General features: G+C 43.7%; 1 protein-coding gene across 1 annotated transcript in view; it reads right to left on the bottom strand.

Annotated features, from left to right (window-relative positions):
• The window catches only part of PITPNM3 (PITPNM family member 3), a 793,680-nt gene that overhangs the window by 393,544 nt on the left and 372,862 nt on the right, over nucleotides 1-27,274 (bottom strand). The window contains exon 3 of the mRNA XM_073565568.1: nucleotides 5,996-6,103. Coding sequence (XP_073421669.1) covers nucleotides 5,996-6,103 — 108 coding nt within the window. The remainder of the gene's footprint in view (nucleotides 1-5,995; nucleotides 6,104-27,274) is intronic.

Raw genomic sequence — 27,274 nt, 5'->3', positions numbered from 1 at the left:
GAGGACCAAAGATCAATGCCGATATTCTGACCGCTGGGGGTGGGGGAGGCCTAACGTAGAGATGAGGCCATATAACAGACGAAACAGACAGAGACCGTTCTCTCGACCTGTTGGGCAAGGCGACATGGGTGCCCGGTCGCGAGATCCTGGGGTAATGGTGTGTGTTCAACCCCACAAGTTTGAACAGAAGGGGGAGGTATGTGGTGTAGTGACCACTGTGTCCGCTAGGGGGCACTGTGTGGGTGTCCCAGGACAGGCGCATAAGCATTTCCAGTGTCCTGATAGGAGTAGGATGCTGAATGATCGTAATGTATCTCAAGGTGGGTGGCCCTGGGATGAAGGCTTGATTATGTGCTGATCAGCAGAGCTGATCTTTCATGCCAATGTGTTAGGGAGAAGCCTTCAGGTGGTTGATGAGACGGGTGTGATCAGCTACCTACAAATCCACCCAGGGGCCTATAGTAAAGACTATGTGAGAGTGAATGAGTGAAGGACCTGTGATGAGGTCATAGCCATGTGATCTGGGGGCATGGCTACGGACCATATAAGGTGGCCAGGGTAGGTCACATGAGTGAATGCTGGGACCCAGTTGGTCTGTATGAAAGGTCTCATCTGAGCTGACGTGAGACCGACTGAAGGAAGATGAGTCTGCCTTCCTGTACACGTGAGATTTGTGTGTGAGAGTTCCCTGGAGGGAATGAATGTCTGCACTGAGAAGCAGCCATGAGGTAAACCCAGGCAGGGGATATAACTCTGAGGCTAGAGAGCCTGTGTACTGGACATTGCACAACCTGTGTGACCACAGGATAAGCAGAGTGAAGCTCTGTCATGGACGCTATGCTGTTTATATGAACTTTCTGTTGCTGTTCCTGATTTATGACGCCTAATAAACTGCATGGACTGTTGGAGTTATGTTAAGAAACCTGTGCCGGATGTGATTTATTGGCTGCCAAGCGAGTATCCCCTACCTGAATGGCAGTGCTACTTACTATATATATATATATATATAGCATATACACACAAGTGCTTCTCACAAAATTAGAATATCATCAAAAAGTTAATTTATTTCAATTCTTCAATACAAAAGTGAAACTCATTATATAGAGTCATTACAAACAGAGTGATCTATTTCAAGTGTTTATTTCTGTTAATGTTGATGATTATGGCTTACAGCCAATGAAGACCCAAAGTCACTTTCTCAGAAAATTAGAATAATTAACAAAAAACACCTAAAAGGCTTCCTAAGAATTTAAAACGGTCCCTTAGTCTGATTCAGTAGGCTCCACAATCATGGGGAAGACTGCTGACTTGACAGATGTCCAGAAGGCAGTCATTGACACACTCCACAAGGAGGGTAAGCCACAAAAGGTCATTGCTAAAGAAGCTGGCTGTTCACAGAATGCTGTATCCAGGTATGTTAATGGAAAGGTGAGTGGAAGGAAAAAGTGTGGTAGAAAAAGGTGCACAACCAACCGAGTTAACCCCAGCCTTGGAAGGATTGTTACGAAAAAGCCATTCAAACATTTAGGAGAGATTCACAAGGAGTGGACTGCTGCTGCAGTCATTGGTTGAAGAGCCACCACACACGTATTCAGGACATGGGCCACAAGTGTCACACTCCTTGTGTCAAGCCACACATGACCAATAAACAATGCCAGAAGCATCTTACCTGGGCCAAGGAGAAAAAGAACTGGACTGTTGCTCAGTGGTCCAAGGTGTTGTTTTCAGATGAAAGAAAATTTTGCATTTCATTTGGAAATCAAGGTCCCAGAGTCTGGAGGAAGAGTGGAGAGGCCACAATCCAAGCTGCTTGAGGTCTAGTGTGAACTTTCCACAATCAGTGATGGTTTAGGGAGACATGTCATCTACTGGTGTAGGTCCACTGTGTTTTATCAAGACCAAAGTCAGCGCAGCCATCTACCAGGAAATTTTAGAACACTTCATGCTTCCCTCTGCCGACATGTTTTTTGGAAATGGAAATTTAATTCTCTAGCAGGACTTGGCACCTGTCCACACTGCCAAAAGTACCAATACCTGGTTTACAAACAACAGTATCACTGCTTGATTGGCCAGCAAACTCACCTGATCTTAACCCCATAGAGAATCTATAGGGTATTGTCAAGAGGAGGATGAGAGACACCAGACCCAACAATGCAGACGAGCTGAAGGCTGCGATCAAAGCAATCTGGGCTTCCATAACACCTCAGCAGTGCCACAGGCTGATCGCCTCCATGCCACGCCACATTGAAGCAGTAATTGATGCAAAAGGAGCCCCGACCAAGTATTGAGTGCATTTACTGAACATACATTTCAGTAGGCCAACATTTTAGATTGAAAAAATATTTTCCAAGCTGGTGTTATAAAGTATTCTAATTTACTGAGATAATGACTTTTGTTAGTAATGACTCTATATGAGTTTTACTTTTTGTATTGAAGAACTGAAATAAATTAACCTTTTGATGATATTCTAATTTTGTGAGAATCACCTGTATATACATATACACACACACTGCATACATGGTTATATATAGTTCTCATATGCATCACACACTGATGCTTGCACTTTACACATACAGTGGGGAAAAAAAGTATTTAGTCAGTCAGCAATAGTGCAAGTTCCACCACTTAAAAAGATGAGAGGCGTCTGTAATTTACATCATAGGTAGACCTCAACTATGGGAGACAAACTGAGAAAAAAAAATCCAGAAAATCACATTGTCTGTTTTTTTTTCATTTTATTTGCATATTATGGTGGAAAATAAGTATTTGGTCATAAACAAAATTTCATCTCAATACTTTGTGATATATCCTTTGTTGGCAATGACAGAGGTCAAACGTTTTCTGTAAGTCTTCACAAGGTTGCCACACACTGTTGTTGGTATGTTGGCCCATTCCTCCATGCAGATCTCCTCTAGAGCAGTGATGTTTTTGGCTTTTCGCTTGGCAACACGGACTTTCAACTCCCTCCAAAGGTTTTCTATAGGGTTGAGATCTGGAGACTGGCTAGGCCACTCCAGGACCTTGAAATGCTTCTTACGAAGCCACTCCTTCGTTGCCCTGGCGGTGTGCTTTGGATCATTGTCATATTGAAAGACCCAGCCACGTTTCATCTTCAATGCCCTTGCTGATGGAAGGAGGTTTGCACTCAAAATCTCACGATACATGGCCCCATTCATTCTTTCATGTACCCGGATCAGTCGTCCTGGCCCCTTTGCAGAGAAACAGCCCCAAAGCATGATGTTTCCACCACCATGCTTTACAGAAGGTATGGTGTTTGATGGATGCTACTCAGTATTCTTTTTCCTCCAAACACGACAAGTTGTGTTTCTACCAAACAGTTCCAGTTTGGTTTCATCAGACCATAGGACATTCTCCCAAAACTCCTCTGGATCATCCAAATGCTCTCTAGCAAACTTCAGACGGGCCCGGACATGTACAGGCTTAAGCAGTGGGACACGTCTGGCACTGCAGGATCTGAGTCCATGGTGGCGTAGTGTGTTACTTATGGTAAGCCTTGTTACATTGGTCCCAGCTCTCTGCAGTTCATTCACTAGGTCCCCCCGCGTGGTTCTGGGATTTTTGCTCACCGTTCTTGTGATCATTCTGACCCCACGGGGTGGGATTTTGCGTGGAGCACCAGATCGAGGGAGATTATCAGTGGTCTTGTATGTCTTCCATTTTCTAATTATTGCTCCCACAGTTGATTTCTTCACTCCAAGCTGGTTGGCTATTGCAGATTCAGTCTTCCCAGCCTGGTGCAGGGCTACAATTTTGTTTCTGGTGTCCTTTGACAGCTCTTTGGTCTTCACCATAGTGGAGTTTGGAGTCAGACTGTTTGAGGGTGTGCACAGGTGTCTTTTTATACTGATAACAAGTTTAAACAGGTGCCATTACTACAGGTAATGAGTGGAGGAAAGAGGAGACTCTTAAAGAAGAAGTTACAGGTCTGTGAGAGCCAGAAATCTTGTTTGCTTGTTTCTGACCAAATACTTATTTTCCACCATAATATGCAAATAAAATGAAAAAAAACAGACAATGTGATTTTCTGGATTTTTTTTTTCTCAGTTTGTCTCCCATAGTTGAGATCTACCTATGATGTAAATTACAGACGCCTCTCATCTTTTTAAGTGGTGGAACTTGCACTATTGCTGACTGACTAAATACTTTTTTTCCCCACTGTATATGCAGACACTTCGCACATGTATATATACGCACAGGAGAGAAGAGTGTAGGAGCTTCCACAGGATCCAGAATGAAACCACATAGGTTTGAGCCAAATCAGCAGACTAGGTGGGTGCACACAAAGGCTGGAAAGCACAGCATTGCATAGGAGCAAAAAGGAGGATGTGGCACACCAAAATGAAGATTAAAAAAAACTTTATTCGGCACTCAAGCCATAATTAAAAACCATGCAAAACCTGACGCGTTTCCAATGCAAAAAACACGTCAGGTTTTGCATGGTTTTTAATTATGGCTTGAGTGCCGAATAAAGTTTTTTTAATCTTCATTTTGGTGTGCCACATCCTCTTTTTTGCTCCTATGTATGCGCACACACACACAATTACATATACACTGACCATATATGGGTGCTGAAAATAACTTCCTTCAGCAGTTAGTTTCTGTCACTGACAACATCTCTCTCCTCTCAGCCTTCATTGTGGTTACACAGTGGGTAGGGGCACAGTCACTACTCTGGCAGGCTGAAAGAGTCAGATGTGAAATTCAGTGCTGCATGGTGTGAACAAGGGCATCAATCGGGGCTATTCCCCAAAAAATGGAGGTGGAAGGAGGAAACGCAAGGGCAACACTCCAGCTCACTTCCTGGTGAGTTATGGAGTACAAGCACAGAGCTGCACGCTCGTCTGTCACAGTGTCAGTGCTGCTCACTTTCTCTTGTTGCAATGTACTATGGGAAAGTGACATGAGCCTGGAAATTCCCCCGGAGGCGACTTCAACTGTAGTCGGCTCATTTGAATAATTGGCTCCTGAACGGCGTTTTTCTCCCACTTCGTACTGTATATGTGTTGTTAATCATGTTTTTGCCAAATTCTAAATGTTATTACTAGTGATGAGCGAGTATACTCGTTGCTCGGGCTTTCCCGAGCATGCTTGGGTGATCTCTGAGTATTTTGGCGTGCTCGGAGATTTAGTGTCTGTCGATAAAGCTGCATGATTTGCGACTGCTAGACAGCCTGAATAAATGTGGGGATTGCCTGTTTGTTAGGAATACCCACATGTATTCAGGCTGTCTAGCACCCGCAAATCATGCAGCTGCATCGACAGACAGTAAATCTCCGAGCATGCCAAAATACTCGGAGATCACCCAAGCATGCTCTGGAAAACCCAAGCAACAAGTATACTCGCTCATAACTAACTTATTACATATGCATTTAATTGAAATAAATCAAATTTTAGTTGTTGGTTCTCCTTAAGATCATTATGAGATGCATGTTCCCTTCACTTGTTTCAGCTATGTATAGATTACGAATACTTTTATTTTAGGCAACAAAACTAAATAGTCTCATTGCATTCACAATGTATTCAGTAGTCTTTAGTGTTGATGAAGCATTGATCATCTATGGTTTGCAATCTGATGAAGTCTAATAAACACCCATGTACATAACCAATGTATTCAAGCATATTTCTAATAATAATAAATAATGATCTTTATTTTTATGTAGCGCTAACACATTCCACAGCGCTTTACAGTTTGCGCACAATATCATCGCTGTCCCCGATAGGACTCGCAATCTAAATTCCCTATCAGTATGTCTTTGGAATGTGGGAGGAAACCAGAGTACCCGGAGGAAACCCACGCAAACATGGAGAGAACATACAAACTCCTTGCAGATGTTTTCCTTGGTGGGATTTGAACCTAGGACCCCAGCGCTGCAAGACTACAGTGCTACCACTGAGCCACCATACTACCCTACATTCATTTACATTTTGTTTTTGAAATACCACATTTGTTAAGTCATATTAAAAGCAATCTTACCTGGGCTTTCATCCAATTTTCCAATTGTTTCAATCTGTTCAACTAAGTCATTGGAGTTCCATTGACTCATCCCAATAAGGATGGCACTTTTCCCTTCTACAATCTCCTCTGAAACAAAGAAAAATTGTAATTAGGCATCTAAAACTTGGCATGCAGAGGTCACAGAATAATTGTAGAAAATACAATGGTGTATCTACAAGTCAGTTAACCTGCAGCAATAGACACAACGGATACCTATAAACTGTTCTACACTAAATCCAGAAATATAATCAATAATCTGTGTGCTGCAAAACCAGAAAACATAAAGTGGAGCTATACCATGTCAATGGCAACTGAATAGCAATAATATAGTTAAAATCTAGTTATATATTCATTAGTTATATATATTCATTAGTCAAAATGTTAAGAAAAACATACTTGAAACGACATGGGGGACCAAGCAGCACGAAAGACTAGTAAGACAGGTGGGTCCCCGTCGGCTGCTCCCCTCCCGCTGCCTATGAGTGACGGGTCTTTCACTAAATGCATGTGTATGGAGAAACCTGACAGCTGGTAGAAAGAAGTCACCAAGGACCAGCCTTCTTGACTAGTCACCTTGTGACTTGGTCCCTGGACGTTTTTAAAGTATGTTTTTCTCTGAAATGCCTCAATGTTTCAGCGTCGAACATACATGGTTGAAATAATAAATTCAGAGCCTGATACATGCTGATCGGAGTTCGGGCAGTTTTTTTTTGCCCAATCTTGAGATAGGTGTAGATACCAGAGCCATATGTTTTGGGCCTGATCTTGAGATAGGTGTAGATACCAGACCCACATGTTTTGGACTTGATCTTGAGATAGGTGTAGATACCAGACCCACATGTTTCGGGCCTTATCTTGAGATAGGTGTAGATACCAGACCCACATGTTTTAGGCATTTATGACACCTCCTGTATATAACCCATAACAGTCTGAGATAGGAAATCCCATTTAACTCTATGGCTGTGTAAAAGGTAACAGATAATTCAAGTTCTGCAAAATTATGCTCTGCTCCCCATAAAGATATAGCATGAAAATATTAGATGTTTATGAGTTAAGTAACTAAAGAAATGATAAAGACTATGGACACCTGCCCTGAGGAAGACATTAAATCAACAGCCGCGGAGACACCATCACATGTTTCTCAACGCAAGCAATGACTAGCCAGGTCTTTCCCCGGAAAGGAACAACCACGGGAAGGGCAGTCTCCAATGAAGGAAACCACCTATGCCAAAACATGGTATCCATCCACAGACAGCTGTTTCGGGGTATTGCCCCTCATCAGTGTGGAGTAGGAAACTGGCCAGTAGGAGCAATGCCTAGTGAAAGGCTATGAACATAAGGATGAGTGACCTCATGGAGATCAACATCCAACACTGCGGAGACACCATCACATGTTTCTCAACGCAGTGATCTAGAGCAATGTCCCCATCCCTTATGGGAAATATGCAAAAGCATGTAAATCAACAGCCGCAGAGACACCATCACATGTTTCTCAACGCAAGCAATGACTAGCCAGGTCTTTCCCCGGGAAGGAACAACCACGGGAAGGGCAGTCTCCAATGAAGGAAACCACCTATGCCAAAACATGGTATCCATCCACAGACAGCTGTTTCGGGGTATTGCCCCTCATCAGTGTGGAGTAGGAAACTGGCCAGTAGGAGCAATGCCTAGTGAAAGGCTATGAACATAAGGATGAGTGACCTCATGGAGATCAACATCCAACACTGCGGAGACACCATCACATGTTTCTCAACGCAGTGATCTAGAGCAATGCCCCCATCCCTTATGGGAAATATGCAAAAGCATGTAAATCAACAGCCGCGGAGACACCATCACATGTTTCTCAACGCAAGCAATGACTAGCCAGGTCTTTCCCCGGGAAGGAACAACCACGGGAAGGGCAGTCTCCAATGAAGGAAACCACCTATGCCAAAACATGGTAACCATCCACAGACAGCTGTTTCGGGGTATTGCCCCTAATCAGTGTGGAGTAGGAAACTGGCCAGTAGGAGCAATGCCTAGTAGAAGACTGTGAAAAATGAGGATGAATGAACTCATGGAGATCAACATCCAACACTGCGGAGACACCATCACATGTTTCTCAACGCATTGATTCTAGAGCAATGCCCCCATCCCTTATGGGAAATATGTAAAACATGCAAAACACATGCCGTGGAGACACCATCACATGTTTCTCAATGCAAGCAATGACTAGCCGCAGTGTTGGATGTTGATCTCCATGAGGTCACTCATCCTTATGTTCATAGCCTTTCACTAGGCATTGCTCCTACTGGCCAGTTTCCTACTCCACACTGATGAGGGGCAATACCCCGAAACAGCTGTCTGTGGATGGATACCATGTTTTGGCATAGGTGGTTTCCTTCATTGGAGACTGCCCTTCCCGTGGTTGTTCCTTCCCGGGGAAAGACCTGGCTAGTCATTGCTTGCGTTGAGAAACATGTGATGGTGTCTCCGCGGCTGTTGATTTACATGCTTTTGCATATTTCCCATAAGGGATGGGGGCATTGCTCTAGATCACTGCGTTGAGAAACATGTGATGGTGTCTCCGCAGTGTTGGATGTTGATCTCCATGAGGTCACTCATCCTTATGTTCATAGCCTTTCACTAGGCATTGCTCCTACTGGCCAGTTTCCTACTCCACACTGATGAGGGGCAATACCCCGAAACAGCTGTCTGTGGATGGATACCATGTTTTGGCATAGGTGGTTTCCTTCATTGGAGACTGCCCTTCCCGTGGTTGTTCCTTCCCGGGGAAAGACCTGGCTAGTCATTGCTTGCGTTGAGAAACATGTGATGGTGTCTCCGCGGCTGTTGATTTACATGCTTTTGCATATTTCCCATAAGGGATGGGGGCATTGCTCTAGATCACTGCGTTGAGAAACATGTGATGGTGTCTCCGCAGTGTTGGATGTTGATCTCCATGAGGTCACTCATCCTTATGTTCATAGCCTTTCACAAGGCATTGCTCCTACTGGCCAGTTTCCTACTCCACACTGATGAGGGGCAATACCCCGAAACAGCTGTCTGTGGATGGATACCATGTTTTGGCATAGGTGGTTTCCTTCATTGGAGACTGCCCTTCCCGTGGTTGTTCCTTCCTGGGGAAAGACCTGGCTAGTCATTGCTTGCGTTGAGAAACATGTGATGGTGTCTCCGCGGCTGTTGATTTACATGCTTTTGCATATTTCCCATAAGGGATGGGGGCATTGCTCTAGATCACTGCGTTGAGAAACATGTGATGGTGTCTCCGCAGTGATGGATGTTGATCTCCATGAGGTCACTCATCCTTATGTTCATAGCCTTTCACTAGGCATTGCTCCTACTGGCCAGTTTCCTACTCCACACTGATGAGGGGCAATACCCCGAAACAGCTGTCTGTGGATGGATACCATGTTTTGGCATAGGTGGTTTCCTTCATTGGAGACTGCCCTTCCCGTGGTTGTTCCTTCCCGGGGAAAGACCTGGCTAGTCATTGCTTGCGTTGAGAAACATGTGATGGTGTCTCCGCGGCTGTTGATTTACATGCTTTTGCATATTTCCCATAAGGGATGGGGGCATTGCTCTAGATCACTGCGTTGAGAAACATGTGATGGTGTCTCCGCAGTGTTGGATGTTGATCTCCATGAGGTCACTCATCCTTATGTTCATAGCCTTTCACAAGGCATTGCTCCTACTGGCCAGTTTCCTACTCCACACTGATGAGGGGCAATACCCCGAAACAGCTGTCTGTGGATGGATACCATGTTTTGGCATAGGTGGTTTCCTTCATTGGAGACTGCCCTTCCCGTGGTTGTTCCTTCCTGGGGAAAGACCTGGCTAGTCATTGCTTGCGTTGAGAAACATGTGATGGTGTCTCCGCGGCTGTTGATTTACATGCTTTTGCATATTTCCCATAAGGGATGGGGGCATTGCTCTAGATCACTGCGTTGAGAAACATGTGATGGTGTCTCCGCAGTGATGGATGTTGATCTCCATGAGGTCACTCATCCTTATGTTCATAGCCTTTCACTAGGCATTGCTCCTACTGGCCAGTTTCCTACTCCACACTGATGAGGGGCAATACCCCGAAACAGCTGTCTGTGGATGGATACCATGTTTTGGCATAGGTGGTTTCCTTCATTGGAGACTGCCCTTCCCGTGGTTGTTCTTTCCCGGGGAAAGACCTGGCTAGTCATTGCTTGCGTTGAGAAACATGTGATGGTGTCTCCGCGGCTGTTGATTTACATGCTTTTGCATATTTCCCATAAGGGATGGGGGCATTGCTCTAGATCACTGCGTTGAGAAACATGTGATGGTGTCTCCGCAGTGTTGGATGTTGATCTCCATGAGGTCACTCATCCTTATTTTCATAGCCTTTCACAAGGCATTGCTCCTACTGGCCAGTTTCCTACTCCACACTGATGAGGGGCAATACCCCGAAACAGCTGTCTGTGGATGGATACCATGTTTTGGCATAGGTGGTTTCCTTCATTGGAGACTGCCCTTCCCGTGGTTGTTCCTTCCTGGGGAAAGACCTGGCTAGTCATTGCTTGCGTTGAGAAACATGTGATGGTGTCTCCGCGGCTGTTGATTTACATGCTTTTGCATATTTCCCATAAGGGATGGGGGCATTGCTCTAGATCACTGCGTTGAGAAACATGTGATGGTGTCTCCGCAGTGATGGATGTTGATCTCCATGAGGTCACTCATCCTTATGTTCATAGCCTTTCACTAGGCATTGCTCCTACTGGCCAGTTTCCTACTCCACACTGATGAGGGGCAATACCCCGAAACAGCTGTCTGTGGATGGATACCATGTTTTGGCATAGGTGGTTTCCTTCATTGGAGACTGCCCTTCCCGTGGTTGTTCCTTCCCGGGGAAAGACCTGGCTAGTCATTGCTTGCGTTGAGAAACATGTGATGGTGTCTCCGCGGCTGTTGATTTACATGCTTTTGCATATTTCCCATAAGGGATGGGGGCATTGCTCTAGATCACTGCATTGAGAAACATGTGATGGTGTCTCCGCAGTGTTGGATGTTGATCTCCATGAGGTCACTCATCCTTATGTTCTGAGGAAGACATTAGACCTGTGTTGAAATCCTTTGCACTGTACCTTTGGACAAAAATTAAAACTATTGGATGAACTTCTGAACTATTTTCTTACCGTAATTCAGCAATACTTTATCATCGTCTATAATTTTGTTGAGACTAGTGTTGAGCGAAATGGGTCGGTCAAATTATAAAGTCGCCGACTTTAGCTAAAGTCGGGTTTCGATCGGCGAAACCCGACCATAGGGTGAGGTCAGCCATGAGGTCGCCGAGCCGAGCGCCAAAGTCGCGTTTCAAATAATGCTTCCAGCGCCTTTTCTCAGCCAATGATGGAGGACAAACACTGTGGGCAATGCTATGACATGGGCAGCGGCCACCACCATCTTAGAGAAGGGCATTGAAGTGATTGGCTGGCTATATAAACAAGCTATCTGTGTGTGACTCTGGAAAAACAAACTGAGGAGATTTTCCATTTTTCCAGACCTACACCTTATAGAGCTGTCCGCTTTACAAACAGTTTCGTATATCTGCTGTTTGATCACGGTCAAAACTATACAGAGACAGCATGTGTCACTCCGTATAAAAATGGACGGAGATTGACAATTTTCCGTACAGACACCATATAGCGGTGTACGCTCCTCACACACTACCGTGTACCGGCTGGTATCACGGATAAACACAAGCTATCTGTGTGTGACTCTGGAAAAACAAACCGAGGAGATTTTCCATTTTTCCACACCTACACCTTAAAGAGCTGTCCGCTTTTCAAACAGTTTCGTATATCTGCTGTTTGAAAATGGTCAAAACTATACAGAGACAGCGTGTGTCACTCCGTATAAAAATAGACAGAGATTTACAATTTTCCATACAGACACCGTATAGAGCTGTCCGATTCTCGAACAGTATTGTATATCTGCCGTTCGCATTACAGTCACATCTATACAGAGTCAGCGTGTGTGTGTGACACTCAGTAAATACATATACGGAGATTGTTAGTTACACAAAAAACGTATACAGCTGTACACTTCTGATACAGTTCCGTATATCTGCTTATTGGATTACGGTCAAATACATACTGGGAGAGCATCTGTGACTAACAAAATATATACATAGATTTAATTTTTTTAATACACCTTACACAGCTGGACGCTCCTCATACAGTACTATTTCACTGCTGGTATTTTTGGTACATTTTCCCATACATGAGGAAGTATGGTGGAAGAGGCCGCAGACGTGGGCAGGGGGGCGTAGCTGGTACTGATGGTGGTGGTGCATCGGCTGGTTCTGGCAAAAGCACAATAGCAGCTAAGGCAGGAGGTGTTGAACCTGCGTCACCGTCTGGCCCAAGAAGGCCTGTAAGGTTCCCTTTTCTTGGAGTAGGAAAACGGATTTTAAAGCTGGAGCATCATGAATAGGTTTTGGAGTGCATTGCCGAAACAGCCACCAGCTCTATTGCCTCCTCGTCTGAACGTTCGAAACCGGCAAGCAAGGAATTGTCGGTGCAGGGTTCTGGTCAGGAAAAACACCTTTCCTTGTGTCCTTCATCCCCACCAAAAGTTAAGGATGCGGCAGCCCACACTTCAGATTACTCTATGGAGCTCTTTTCACATACCATGCCTGGGTTATACAGTCAAATCCTGAATTCCCCAGTCCAAGATGAATCTGACATGGAGTGCACTGATGCACAGCCACTGCTAGATGATTCTGCTGGTACATTGACCCAGAGCACTACATTGCCCTCGCAGTCTACTTAGCCAGAATCTGACCCTGATGAAACTCAGGTTCCCCTTCCCGCATACTATACCACCTTACACGGTGACACAGAGGAAGGTAAAGAGGAAGGGGCAGATGACTTTGAAGAGGAGGTGATGGATGACCCAGTTCTTGACCCGGATTGGCATCCATTGGGGGAGGAGGGTGGTGCTGGCAATAGTTCAGATAAGGAGAAGGATCCGCAGCAGGCATTGACATCGCAACAGCGGTTATCTGGCAGGCCTGTTGCTGTCCAAAAACGTGGACCAAAAAATAAAAAAGAGTTGCAGGACAGCTTGGCCAGATGGTCAACTTAGCACAGCGTGCAAGGCCAGAAAATGTATACCATAGTAGGAAGAGGGCATTGTGGCACTTCTTTGTTCAAAATCCTACTGATGAGGCAAAGGTTACCTGTAAGAAGTGCGGAAGGACCTTTAGCCGAGGTAAACAACTCAGAAATTTGAATACCAGTTGCATGCTTAGACATTTAATCAACATGCACTTGCAAGCGTGGACGGACTATAAAACCTCAGGTAGCACATGTGCACCTGCTCCGACTGAAGGTAGCCAGCAACGCTCCATCGCTTCCCCCACTGTAAGACCACCGCCACCGTTAAGCACACCATCAGCACTAAATGTTGAGGTGTCGTCGCAAGGCCAAAACACTCAGGGAATCACAATGGTTTTGCAACAAAACACTGAATCTAGGCCATCACCACCAATACCATCACCAACCCCCTCTCACTCCATCCGGTCCACCGCTACTTCCCCCATATGCAGCTCTCCAGTCCAGCTCACCATGCCAGACACTCTGAGTAGGACAAGAAAGTACTCATCCTCTCATCCGCGTACACTGTGTTTGAACGCCTACATTGCCAAACTAATCTCATTAGAGATGATGCCCTACCGTTTGGTTGAAAGCGAAGCTTTCCGCGAGCTCATGGCCTACGCAGTCCCACGCTATGTCCTACCCAGTCAGCACTTCTTTTCTCAAAAAGTCATCCCAGCCCTCCACCTACATGTGAAAGACCGCATTGTCCATGCACTCAAGCAATCAGTGAGTGGAAAGGTGCACCTCACAACAGATGCATGACCCAGTAGGCATGGCCAGGGCCGCTACATGTCCATCACTGCGCACTGGGTTAATGTGGTGGATGCAGGGTCCACGGGGGACAGCGGTGGTGGAACAGTGCTGCCTAGCCCATGGTATAGGAAACAGTTGGCTGTAGGCTTTCGACCCTCCTCCTCCTCCATAAGCGAAAGCTCGTCCACAGAGCGCAGTCGCACGAGCACTCTATCCGCAGCTGGCAGTGTTGCACACGAGGTGTCCCACTATCGAACAGCTAGTGGTAAGCGTCAGCAGGCTGTGTTAAAGATGATGTCTTTGGGCGACAACAGACACACCACGGAGGTACTGGCCGACTACTTGTAGCGACGAACTGAGTCATGGCTGGGCAGTCTACATCTTGAGCCAGGCAAGGTAGTCAGTGATAATAGCCATAATTTTGTGGCAGCCATAGCCCGTGCAAAACTCACACACATACCTTGCCTGGCTCACACTTTGAACCTGGTGGTGCAGTGCTTCCTTAATAATTATCCGGAGTTAACATCCCTGCTCCATAAGGTGCGAAGACTGTGCTCGCACATCCGTCGCTCAAACGTCCACTCCACTCGTATGCAGAAGCTGCAGCGATTGCTCCACCTCCCCAAGCACCGCCTAATCATAGACGTTGCAACAAGGTGGAACTCCACCCTGCACATGGTTTAGAGGCTGTGCGAACAGAGGCAGGCTGTAATGCATTTGTGGGAGTATACATGGGCAGGCAGTTTGAGGGAAGACATGGAATTGTCGGGTGTGCAGTGGTCAAAGCTGAAAGACCTCTGTAAAGTCCTTCAGTGTTTTGAAGATTGTACACGGCTGGTAAGCGCAGATGACGTCATCATAAGCATGAGCATCCCACTTATGCGTCTGCTCATGCAAAGTTTGACGCGCAATAAGGATCTGGCGGAGGAGGAACAGGAGGAGGAGGAGGAGGGAAGCCTTGCTGACATTCAGCCATTGTCTGGTCAGGGAGCTGTCCTTGAAGAGGTGGAGGAAGAAGAGGAAGAGGAGGAGGAGAATGAGGGGGATGATTATTTTGGGCAGGAGGATGCTTCTCAGGGGGCAAGAGAAAATGTTGGCATTCCAACTTCAGGTACAGTGTTTGTGTGTGACTGTAGGGATGTGGATTTGCCAGAAAGTGCTCCTCCACCCACCACTGGCAGTGCATCATTGACACCTGGAACACTGGCCCACATGTGCGATTATGCCTTGCGGATCCTAAAAAGGGACCCCCGCAATGCCAAAATGATGAAGGATGAAGACTACTGGCTGACCAGCATCCTCGATCCACGCTACAAAGGCAAATTACACAACATCATGTCACAGGAGAACCTAGAGATAATATTGGCTAACAAAAAAGCAACTCTGGTAAACAGTTTGTTTGAGGCTTTCCCAGCACACAGCAGCGGTGCTGTTTCTCCCACGAGCCGTAGTGGGCACAAAGGAAGAGGTGTTCATGGTGCACACAGCCGAAGTGGCGTTGGAGACAGGGGTTTCATGACCATGTTGTTGAATGATTTCTCAAGTACCGCTCACACGCCTGCTAATACTGCATCGATTAAAAGTGACAGGAAACAGCAGTTGTCAACTATGGTTACAAACTACTTCTCCTCCCATATCGATGTTCTCCCTCACAGGTCATTCCCCTTTGACTATTTGGCCTCTAAACTGGACACCTGGCCTGAATTGGCACACTATGCCTTACAGGAGCTCGCTTGCCCTGCTGCTAGTATGTTATCTGAAAGAGTCTTCAGTGCTGCTGGATAAATCCTGACAGAAAAAAGGACCCGTCTGTCGACCCAAAATGTTGAAGATCTAACCTTCATTAAAATGAACCATGCATGGGTTTCAAAGGATTTTGTCCCACCTTCCCCTGATGACACATAGGTTGCCAGAAAACTGCCTCGCTTTTGTCCTCCTCTTCCTTGGACTTGCCCAATTCCGCCATTTGCAGCAGCTGAATGTCCAGCCTACACATCAACATATGCCATTTTTTAAACCTCCCTAACTGGGCTGCCCACCCCACCCCCAAGAGCTGGGGTCAACACCTGGCGCACCCGGGCAAGTGCCGTAGCACTGAACAGGTGGATGGGCCAACTGATTGCCGACGGCACTGGCACAGGGCCCCTCATAGTACAATACAGTGTCTGATGGTGGGGGGCCCACTCGCCATCAGACACACCAGCATACTATGAGGGGCCCTGGGCCAGTACCGCCGCCCACGAGTGTGCCCCCCTGCTTGGTCATGGCCACAGCACTTGCAAGTTGCAATACTTACCTCTCCCTGCTCCACCGCTATGTAGTCTGGGCAGTTAAATCCTTCACAGGGACGGCCATTTGAAATTTGGTGTATTGATCAATGATGGTTAAGATGTAGCTATGGCCTGTCCTGCTGACCTCTACCTTCAGATGATCAATGGCTACCATTTGTAATGGACGTCAACTTACAAGCGGATGCAGTGGTGCTTTATGATCACCTTTCACAGTTGTGATAGTCACATAAGTGTGACATTCCTGCCACCATTTTTCAATGTCTCCTTTCTTCACAAAGAACCGTTTTCGCTGTCTCCACAGACACAGTAATTGAGGGTCTGCATCGCCTCTGCAACATCTACCGGGAGGTTTTCCCGAGATGAGTAATTCCCAAATTTCTGCTAACACTCGACTTTCCGTCTGTACTTGTATCCATGTAGTTTCCAGTAGTGGAGAGTCTGGACTGGCTTACTGAGATTAAAATATATACGAAGATGTAAAAGTACCACAACACTGTATACTGTTGTACGCTTCGAATACCTTTCCCTTTTTCTACTTTTTAAATTCTGGTGTAATACATAGTGAGTCTGTGAGTGTCTGTGTCTGGAAATTTACAATTACCCCTAGACTGGATACACCTCGTATGTGCTGATACAGTACCTTTGTTCAAATTTTTTTATTGCAGTATCATCCATAGTGAGTGAGCGTGTGTGGTTTACGCCTTCTATATATACAGTGAATCGGTGATACCAATTTTTACCCTATACTCGATACAGCTTGTATCTTGTTATACAGTACCTTTGTTCGACATTTAGTATTACGGTCAAATCCATACTGTGTAAGCATCTGAGAGTGACTACGGGACTATGTATTCGGAGATTTCAATTGTACCCTATAATATATATACTTGCTATATTAATATCCAGTACCTTTTTTACAACATTTTTTATTATGGTCAAACCCAGACTGAGTGAGCGTCTGAGGGTGACTCCGGAAATATATACCGAGATTTCAAACTTGGCCAACACTGTATACAGCTGTACGCTTCTGATACAGTAACCTTTTTTTTGCCATTTAGATTCTGGTGTAATCCATAATGAGCCTGTGATCATCTGTTTGTTACTCCGGAAATATATTTGGAGATTTAAGATGACCCCAACACTGTATACAGCTGTATGCTTGTGTTAAATTACCCATTTACAGCTTTTCATATTCTTGTGTAATCCATACTGGGCCTGAGAGCGTTTGTATCTGCCTCCTGAAATATATACAGAGATTCAGAATGTTTACACTATACTATATATAACTTGTATCTGGTGATACTGTACCCTTTTTCAACTTTTTATTTTATTGTGTAATCCATACTGAGCCTGTGAGCATCTGTGAATGACTCATGAAATATATACGAAGATTTACTGTTATCCCTAGACTGTATAGAGCTGTACGCTTCTGATACAGTACCATAAATCTGCTGGTATTTTGGGTCAATTTTCCAAAACATGAGGAAGTATGGTGGAAGAGGATGCGGACATGGGCGTGGGGGGTCACCTGGTACTGATGGTGGTGGTGTATTTGCTGGTAGTGCCAAAAACACAATAGCAGCTAAGGCAGGAGGTGTTGAGCCTGCCTCATGGTGTAGCTCTGTAAGGCCTGTAAGGCTCCCTTTTCTGGGAGTAGGTAGACTGCTTTTAAAGCTGGAGCATCAGGAACTGTTTTTGGCTTACATTGCTGAAACAGCCTCCAGCTCTATTGCCTCCTCTTTTGAAGTTTAAAAATTGGAAGCACTGAGTCATCAGTACAGGCTTCTGCTCAGGAGCAACCCCTTTCCTTGTGTCCTTCACCCACACCAAAAGTGAAGGATGAGGCAGCATACACTTCAGATTACTCCATGGAGCTCTTTTCACATACCAGGCCTGGGTTAATTAAAAATGGGGCCCTTCATATACTGGAGCATTCCAAAAGGGGGACATCAGACACTGGAGCAGCATTTATGGGGCCCATTATACACTGGAGCATTAGAAATGGAGCCCATTATATATGGAGCATTATTGGGCCCATAAGACACTGGAGCATCATCCATGGGGCCCATCATATACTGGAGCATTCTAAATGGGGCAGATCAGACACTGGAGCAGCATCTATGGGGCACATTATACACTGGAGCATTAGAAATGGGGCCCATTATATATGGAGCATTATTAGGGCCCATGATACACTGGAGCATCATCCATGAGGCCCATCATATACTGGAGCATTCCAGATGGGGGACATCAGACAATAGAGCAGCATTTATGGGGCCCATTATACACTGGAGCATTAGAAATGGAGCCCATTATATATGGAGCATTATTAGGGCCCATCATACAATGGAGCATCATCCATGAGGCCCATCATATACTGGAGCATTCCACATGGGGGACATCAGACACTGGAGCAGCATTTACAGGGCCCATTATACACTGGAGCATTCGAAATTGAGCCCATTATATATGTAGCATTATTTGGGCCCATAACACACTGGAGTATCATCCATGGGGTCCATCATATACTGGAGCATTGTAAATGGGGCAGATCAGACACTGGAGCAGCATCTATGGGGCACATTATACACTGGAGCATTAGAAATGGGGCCCATTATATGTGGAGCATTATTAGTGCCCATCATTCACTGGAGCATTATCCATGAGGCCCATCATATACTGGAGCATTCCAGATTGGGGACATCAGACACTGGAGCAGCATTTACAGGGACCATTATACACTGGAGCATTAGAAGTGGAGCCCATTATATATGGAGCATTATTAGGGCCCATCATACACTGGAGCATCATCCATGAGGCCCATCATATACTGGAGCATTCCAAATGGGGGACATCAGACACTGGAGCAGCATTTACTGGGTCATTATACACTGGAGCATTAGAAATGGAGCCTATTATATATGGAGCATTATTTGGGCCCATCAGACACTGGAGCATCATCCATGGGGTCCATCATATACAGGAGCATTCTAAATGGGGCAGATCAGACACTGGAGCAGCATCTATGGGGCACATTATACACAGGAGCATTAGAAATGGGGCCCATTATATGTGGAGCATAATTAGTGCCCATCATACACTGGAGCATTATCCGTGAGCCCCATCATATACTGGAGCATTCCAGATTGGGGACATCAGACACTGGAGCAGCATTTACGGGGTCATTATACACTGGATTATTAGAAATGGAGCCCATTATAAATGGAGCATTATTTGGGCCCATCAAACACTGGAGCATCATCCATGGGGTCCATCATATACAGGAGCATTCTAAATGGGGCAGATCAGACACTGGAGCAGCATCTATGGGGCACATTATACACAGGAGCATTAGAAATGGGGCCCATTATATGTGGAGCATTATTAGTGCCCGTCATACATTGGAGCATTATCCGTGAGCCCCATCATATACTGGAGAATTCCAGATTGGGGACATCAGACACTGGAGCAGCATTTACGGGGCCCACATACACTGGAGCATTAGAAATGGAGCGCATTATATGTGGAGCATTATTTGGGCCCATAACACACTGGAGCATCGTCCACGAGGACCATCATATACTGTAGCATTATGTGGAGCTCATCATATACTGTATGGAACATTATATGTGACCAATTATTCTGTATGGAGAAATATATGGGGCTCATTATTCTGTATGGCGCACAATGTGGTGGCCATAATACTGTATGGAGTAATATACTGTCCTTTTTTTGAGCTATTGTACAATTTAAAATAGATCAGTCATGTCATGTAAGCAGTGAAGTATTTGTCATTGTACTATACCTATATTTCTGTGCCGTATCGGAGCATCATGAGTTGTGGTATGTGTTAAAGGGGCGCACTGACACTCTTTGGCCCAGGGCACACGAAAACCTGGAGTCAGCCCTACCCCCAACAACTTTAGCCAAATAACCATCAGTTTTCAATGCGTAATTATTATTATAAAGTAAATTAAGGTTGACAAGCTTAAGTAATAAGAATTGATGTTTTTGGCATTGAAATGGGCACTGTAGGTGTGTTTACTGTCCTCCACTCACTGCCCACTTTGCTTCCCCATTGACTTGCATTGGGTTTCGTGTTTCAGTCGGCCTCTGACTTTTACCTATAGTCAGCCGATTTCGTTCGACTCGACGTTTGCGAAAGTTGGGTTTCATGAAACCCGACTCGACCCTAAAAAAGGCAAAGTCGCTCATCTCTAGTTGAGACCCTTTAATGGCTAACTGAAAAGTTGGTAACACATTGCAAGCTTTCAAGACTACTCAGGTCTCTTCATCAGGCATAGAATAATGCAAAATCTGAAGAATCACATATTTACACACAGAGCAGCACAGACTCTCAATTCCAAATATTTTTCTATCTACTGGCTAACACGGTACAAAGATATATATCTTCCCTGTATAATTTTGTTGTAATTTTTATGGACACCTTTGATATGGAAAAAGATGTTTTGATATGCTAGTGGTTATCTTTCAGTAATAACTTGCACTATATTTCAGTCTGAAATCTTTATTCCTTCATTCTGTTTCAACACCCTCGATATGCAGGTCACAGCCTGGGCTAAGATTCAGATTTTTCTCTTGTGAGAGTGTCTTTCCAAGTAACATAGGGTGGTTGTGTGGTCTGTGTGCACCCATTTTGTTATTGTCTTCATTAGCTCAAAAATCTGCACAGCTTCTATCCTGTACTTGTTTCCTCTTCGGATTTTTTCCCCCTTTTCTACAGCCTGCTTTTCTGACTGGATTTGAGGCATTAAGTTAGATAAAAGACTTACAGACACTATGCAGCAGCCATATGGTAGAAAATATTTCATGAAGATCAGATTTAAAAAGTTGCTCAATTTTATGTTTAGAGAACAAATAAACAAAATTAAAAACGCTCTGTCATGGTGTACATATCCTTTAGTATTCACAAGCCATAATTAGAATAAAAAACCAATGAAAATAATCTACCAGTTGCAATCGCCCGGGTTGTTGTTGGTGACACCTAGCAGCAAACTGTTTGAGTAGGAAATTCATTAGATTTACCTTAATTTGATAAAGGGTTTACAGGTCTAATATGAAAATGGATTATAATATGCTGCTTTTTAACATTGCAACATTTTCAATTTCATTTTTATTTTAATTTTTTTACATTGCAAATAAAGTAAATTTTAATAAGCTGTGAAGTCCACACTAAACTTTTTTCAACTACTTCCAGACCATATAATCTACTATATAATCATCTAATTCTGTCTGTCACGGAAATCCCACGGCGCTGATTGGTCGCGCCTGGATGGGCGTGACCAATCAGAGCATTCGAACGACGCACGCCTCCGTCGGGAGATCTGCGGCACGGAGAGAGAGAGACTCTAGAATACCCGATGCGCTAGAATCGGGCCACCATCTAGTGACTTAATAAGTCATGTGCTCCACATATTACCTTACAATTGAAACTTTATAGATTTTTGGGATTTACTACCACTAATCTTTGATCCAGAAGCTCCCATGCGCCAGACTCAAGATTCATGCCAATCAAACATTCCGATGCACAAGCTGCCAGACTGATGAGCTGAATCCCTTATGTTCTTTTTTGTTTATTTTAGAAAAAGAAAGCCGCTACCAGTCCGAATCACAGTTTCTAGCCCTTATTCATCAAAAAAACAATTATCCGCTATATAAAATTCACCTAAAAAGGTGAACACAAATATAGTTGTCCTTTGTGTCATAAAGAAATGTCTTTAAAAAATGTAAAAACAGACATGTTTTCTTGTTTTCTTTACATTTTATTGGTAAAGAAAAAAATTACATAAAAATTAGGCTCCACATATCATGACAGAAAGCCAATAAACAGAACTAATTTGAATATTTAAATGAGAAAAAATGTTACAGCTCTTAAAACTACATACAGTATAAGAAAAAAAAACCTGAAAATGTCACGATCTTCATCCTTGAAATCCACAGATGACACTTGCCTGATTTTTAGTTGTCTGCATGAGCCCTAAGAATTCAGTCAGAAGAAGAGTGGTAGATTTCATATAGATTTCAGCATAAAACATGGATTGATTTTGTGCTCTAGTCTGGGTGAAATTCCACCATATGAACATGTCCTTGATGCATTTATTTAGGTTATTTATAAGAACTTTAGGACATGTGGCCACGAGACGTTTTTGGTGAGTTTTTTTGATGTTGCAGATTTTTGCAGCATTTCTGCACCTATTATGTAAATTAGCTTAATGCATTTTTTTAATTGTGTTTTTGAGTGTGTTTCATGCACAAAATTTGCAACATCAAAAACTCACCAAAATGAGAGGATAGCGTAAGGCTATATTCCAACAATGAGCTTTTTGGCGAGTTTGTGATGCTGCAGATTTTCTACAGCCCTTCTACACCCATTATGTAAAATAAGTTAATTGCATGTTTTCAAAAATACACATCGTCAAAAACTCACCAAGAATGCATCGTGGGGACGTAGGCATTTTTCATGCCGCAAAAATTCGCAATGTGAAGAACTCACCAAAAACTAACTGTGAACACACAGCGGCCTTAGTATGAAATCTAGAGCTAGGAGGTGTGCAGCTGGAAGGTGCTTCTTTGCCAATGGTCAGGTTTTATAAGCATTTCTTTTTAAGTTGCTGCATTTTTCTTCTGCCAAATCCTATATTTGCTACATTGCATCTAGGAAAACTTATTTGTGCTCAGCACGACAAACAGCCCATCAGAACCCATTCTCTATGTCAGGTCTATATCAATACTTGGCTTGTTTGCAAACACTGTTTCTCCAATTAACCTTTTCAATGGAGTGGTTTGATTCCCCATCAATACACAACAAGTGAACTGAAACTTGAGGGTGTAACTCTAACGTTAAACTTGCTAAGTGCTGGTTTATTTTTGCAGATAGACGAGTCAGTATGGCACTGTGGCATCGTAGTGAGTGCCAGGCAGAAAGAGCAGCATGGTGAATGGATGGACACACTACTATTTACAAAGTCTTCGGGTTGCCATAGTTACATTTCAAAGCCTTGCAGCAAATACCCACGCGGAGAGCAGCAGCTTTGGTTCTAAAGAATACGGTCAAGACTAAATCCAATAATAGCAGCTCATTATGAGGACAATAATGAACAGACTTCACAGTGGTTTTCCCTAAACCCTTCCCCTCTACAGACGAGGAGGCCAATGATATTAATCTGTAAATTATACACTGCAGTATATAGGGTATCCATTCTGTAAGCCATGACGCCTTTTGTGAATCTACAGATTATATTGATCTCTAAAACTTGAAAATTGCAAGACCTAGTTCCACAAGATGTTTAGAATATGAGCAAATGCGACACAATATACAAACATGATCCAATATGCAATATGCCATTGTCGTAGAAAGACATGGACGGCAGATAAAAAATCATGTTGATCTAATGCCGCAAGACAAAAATTTACAAAACTGAACATGAGGTTCTTAGTTTAGCAATCTTGTTTTTTGGATGTGTGGGTGAGGGTCCCAATGGTCAGACCGCCATCAATCAATACATTTTCAACTATTTTCTGTACAGGAGAAAACTTGCTTTCATCAGACAGCTTCTTCGAGCCCCATCCTTTAGCTAAATCACAATCCTTCATATATTTTCTAGCTAAAAATGGAAGAAATAGGCAGGAGATGAACTCCTACAGTGGGTACGGAAAGTATTCAGACCCCTTTAAATTAATTTTCACTCTTTGTTTCATTGCAGCCATTTAGTAAATTCAAAAAAGTTCAATTTTTTCTCATTAATGTACACTCTGTACCCTATCTTGACAGAAAAAAACAGTAATGTAGAAATTTTTACAAATTTATTAAAAAAGAAAAACTGAAATATCACATGGTCATAAGTATTCAGACCCTTTGTTCAGACACTCATATTTAAGTCACATGCTGTCCATTTCCTTGTGATCCTCCTTGAGATGGTTCTACTCTTTCATTGGAGTCCAGCTGTGCTTAATTAAACTGATAGGACTTGATTTGTAAAGGCACACACCTGTCTATATAAGACCTCACAGCTTACAGTGCATGTCATACCAAATGAGAATCATGAGGTCAAAGGAACTGGCCAAGAAGCTCCGAGACAAAATTGTGACAAGGCACACATCTGGCCAAGGTTACAAAAGAATTTCTGCAGTACTCAAGGTTCCTAAGAGCACAGTGGCCTCCATAATCATTAAATGGAAGAAGTTTGGGACCACCAGAAGTCTTCCTAGACCTGGCCGTCCAGCCAAACTGAGCAATCATGGGAGAAGTGCCTTGGTGAGAGAGGTAAAGAAGAACCCCAAGATCACTGTGGCTGAGCTTCACAGATGCAGTAGGGAGATGGGAGAAAGTTCCACAAAGTCAACTATCACTGCAGCCCTCTACCAGTCGGGCCTTTATGGCAGAGTGGCCTGATGGAAGTTTCTCCTCAGTGCAAGATATATGAAAGCTTGCATAGAGTTTTCTAAAAAACACATGAAGGACTCCCAGACTATGAGAGATAAGATTCTCTGGTCTGATGAGATGAAGATAGAACTTTTTGGTGATAATTCTAAGCAGTATATGTGGAGAAAACCAGGCAGTGCTCATCACCTTCCCAATACAATCCCAACAGTGAAACATGGTGGTGGCAGCATCATGCTATAGGGGTGTTTTTCCGCTGTAGGGACAGGACCACTGGTTACAGTTGAAGGAAACATGAATGCGGCCAAGTACAGAGATATCCTGGATAAAAACCTCTTCCAGACTGATATGGACCTCAGACTTGGCTGACAGATCACCTTCTAAGAAGACAGTGACCCTAAGCACACAGCTAAAATAACAAAGTAGTGGCTTCAGAACAACTCTGTGACCATTCTTGACTGGCCCAGCCAGAGCACTGACCTAAACCCAATTGAGCATCTCTGGAGAGACCTGAAAATGGCTGTCCACCAACGTTCACCATCCAACCTGATGAAACTAGAGAGGATCTGCAAGGACGAATGGCAGAGGATCCCCAAATCCATGTGTGAAAAGCTTGTTGCATCATTCCCAAGAAGACTCACGGCTGTACTAACTCAAAAGGGTGCTTCTCAATACTGAGCAAATGGTCTGAATACTTATTTATGACCATGTGATATTTCAGTTTTTCTTTTTTAATAAATTTGCAAAAATCTCTACATTTCTGTTTTTTTCAGTCAAGATAGGGTGCAGAGTGTACATTAATAAGAAAAAATTAAACTTTATTGAATTTACCAAATGGCTGCAATGAAACAAAGGGTGAAAAATGTAAAGGGGCCTGAATACTTTCCGTACCCACTGTATGCTCACTGCAAAATCTAAAATGGCAGATGAATATTTCCTCAGACAGTTAATTAGCCAGGGTTCCAATACACCTTAGACTGTCAGTTGGATCAATTGATATTGGCAGGTTCAGCCGACATTAGTCAAAAGTATAGGAGGGGTCTTGCTCCTCAGACTCTTTTTCCTCTAGTTCTTACAGTATATGTTCTTTCTCTTAGGTGTAAACTTGTACTACCATTTCCCTACTTACTCGTTATAGCTCATTTTTTCTTCTTCTTTCTTCTTTAATTTTAATACATTATGTGTTATCATCTCTGCTACCATCTTGTAGATATTTTTTGTTATATTTGACATTTTATCTCATTTGTTTACATTGTACAATTCCTTTACTTACACAGTGTGATATTTAGTTGTCATTATTTAACCCATTTCTGGGGAAACTATTAACACATAATTACATTTTATTCATCTGAGCCAGCACAATTGTGTGCAACATGCTCAGGGTGGCTCTCCAGACCTCTAATCTCTTACTTTGCTTACATTGACTAAATGATGTATTTTCTGATATGCTGGAAAGGGTTAATTAAATATTTTAATTCAGCTACTTGTTTGTTGATCCTTTGTTGTTTATCCCCTTTCCGACATTGGGAGTAATAGTACGCCGATGTCCGACTCCCCTTGTTTGGTGCAGACTTCGGCGCTGAGCATGCACCTGGCACATGACAGCTGATCTCTGCAGCTGGCATGTGCCCGCAACAGCCGTGGGTGGAATCGCGATCCACCCATGGCTGTTAACAATCGCTGACAGGGGCATTTAACTAGCCCTTACCGGAAGTGCGTCAGTAATCCCACCCATTGGTGATCTCGCCACATGTTCATGGGTCACTGATGGGTTGGCATGACAGCCAGAGGTCTCCAGCAGACCTGTATTGTTGTCATTGCCAGATTGCTTTGCGTGCCACCCCATGGTCGGCGCTCATAGAAAGTGAGCATTTCTGCTACACACTGGCGATCAGATCATCGCCTGTGTGTAGCAGAGGAGATCAGAGTACTGCAGATTCTAGTCTCCCATGGAGACTATTGAAACGTGCAAAAAGTAAAAAAAAGTTATAAAAAATATTTTAAAAAATCGCCCCCCTTTCGCCTCATTCAAATTAAAACAATTTTAAAAAAACATACACATATTTGGTATTGCTGCATTCAGACTCGCCCGATCTATCAATATAAAAAAGAATTAATCCGATCACTAAACAGCGTAACAAGAAAAAAATTCAAAACCTTAGAAATTTGTTTATTTTGGTCACCACTAATTGCAATAAAATGCAATAACTGGCGATCAAAAAATCTTATCTACATCAAAATGGTAACAATAAAACATCAGATGATACAGTTGTGGCCAAAAGTATTGACACCCCTGCAATTCTGTCAGATAATACTCAGTTTCTTCCATGAAAATGATTGCAAACACAAATTCTTTGGTATTATTATCTTCATTTAATTTGTCTTAAATGAAAAAGCACAAAAGAGAATGAAGCAAAAAGCAAAACATTGATCATTTCACACAAAACCCCAAAAATGGGCCAGATAAAAGTATTGGCACCCTCAGCCTAATACTTGGTTGCACAACCTTTAGCCAAAATAACTGCAACCAACCGCTTCCGGTAACCATCAATGAGTTTCTTACAATGCTCTGCTGGAATTTTAGACCATTCTTCTTTGGCAATCTGCTCCAGGTCCCTGATATTTGAAGGGTGCCTTCTCCAAACTGCCATTTTTAGATCTCTCCGCAGGTGTTCTATGG

This window comes from Dendrobates tinctorius, unplaced genomic scaffold (genome assembly GCF_039654945.1).
Source record: "Dendrobates tinctorius isolate UK_male_01 unplaced genomic scaffold, ASM3965494v1 ptg000016l, whole genome shotgun sequence".
Lineage (NCBI taxonomy): Eukaryota > Metazoa > Chordata > Amphibia > Anura > Dendrobatidae > Dendrobates > Dendrobates tinctorius.
The sequence above is the reverse complement of the archived record's forward strand: the minus strand, read 5'-3'. Positions and strand labels throughout refer to the sequence as shown.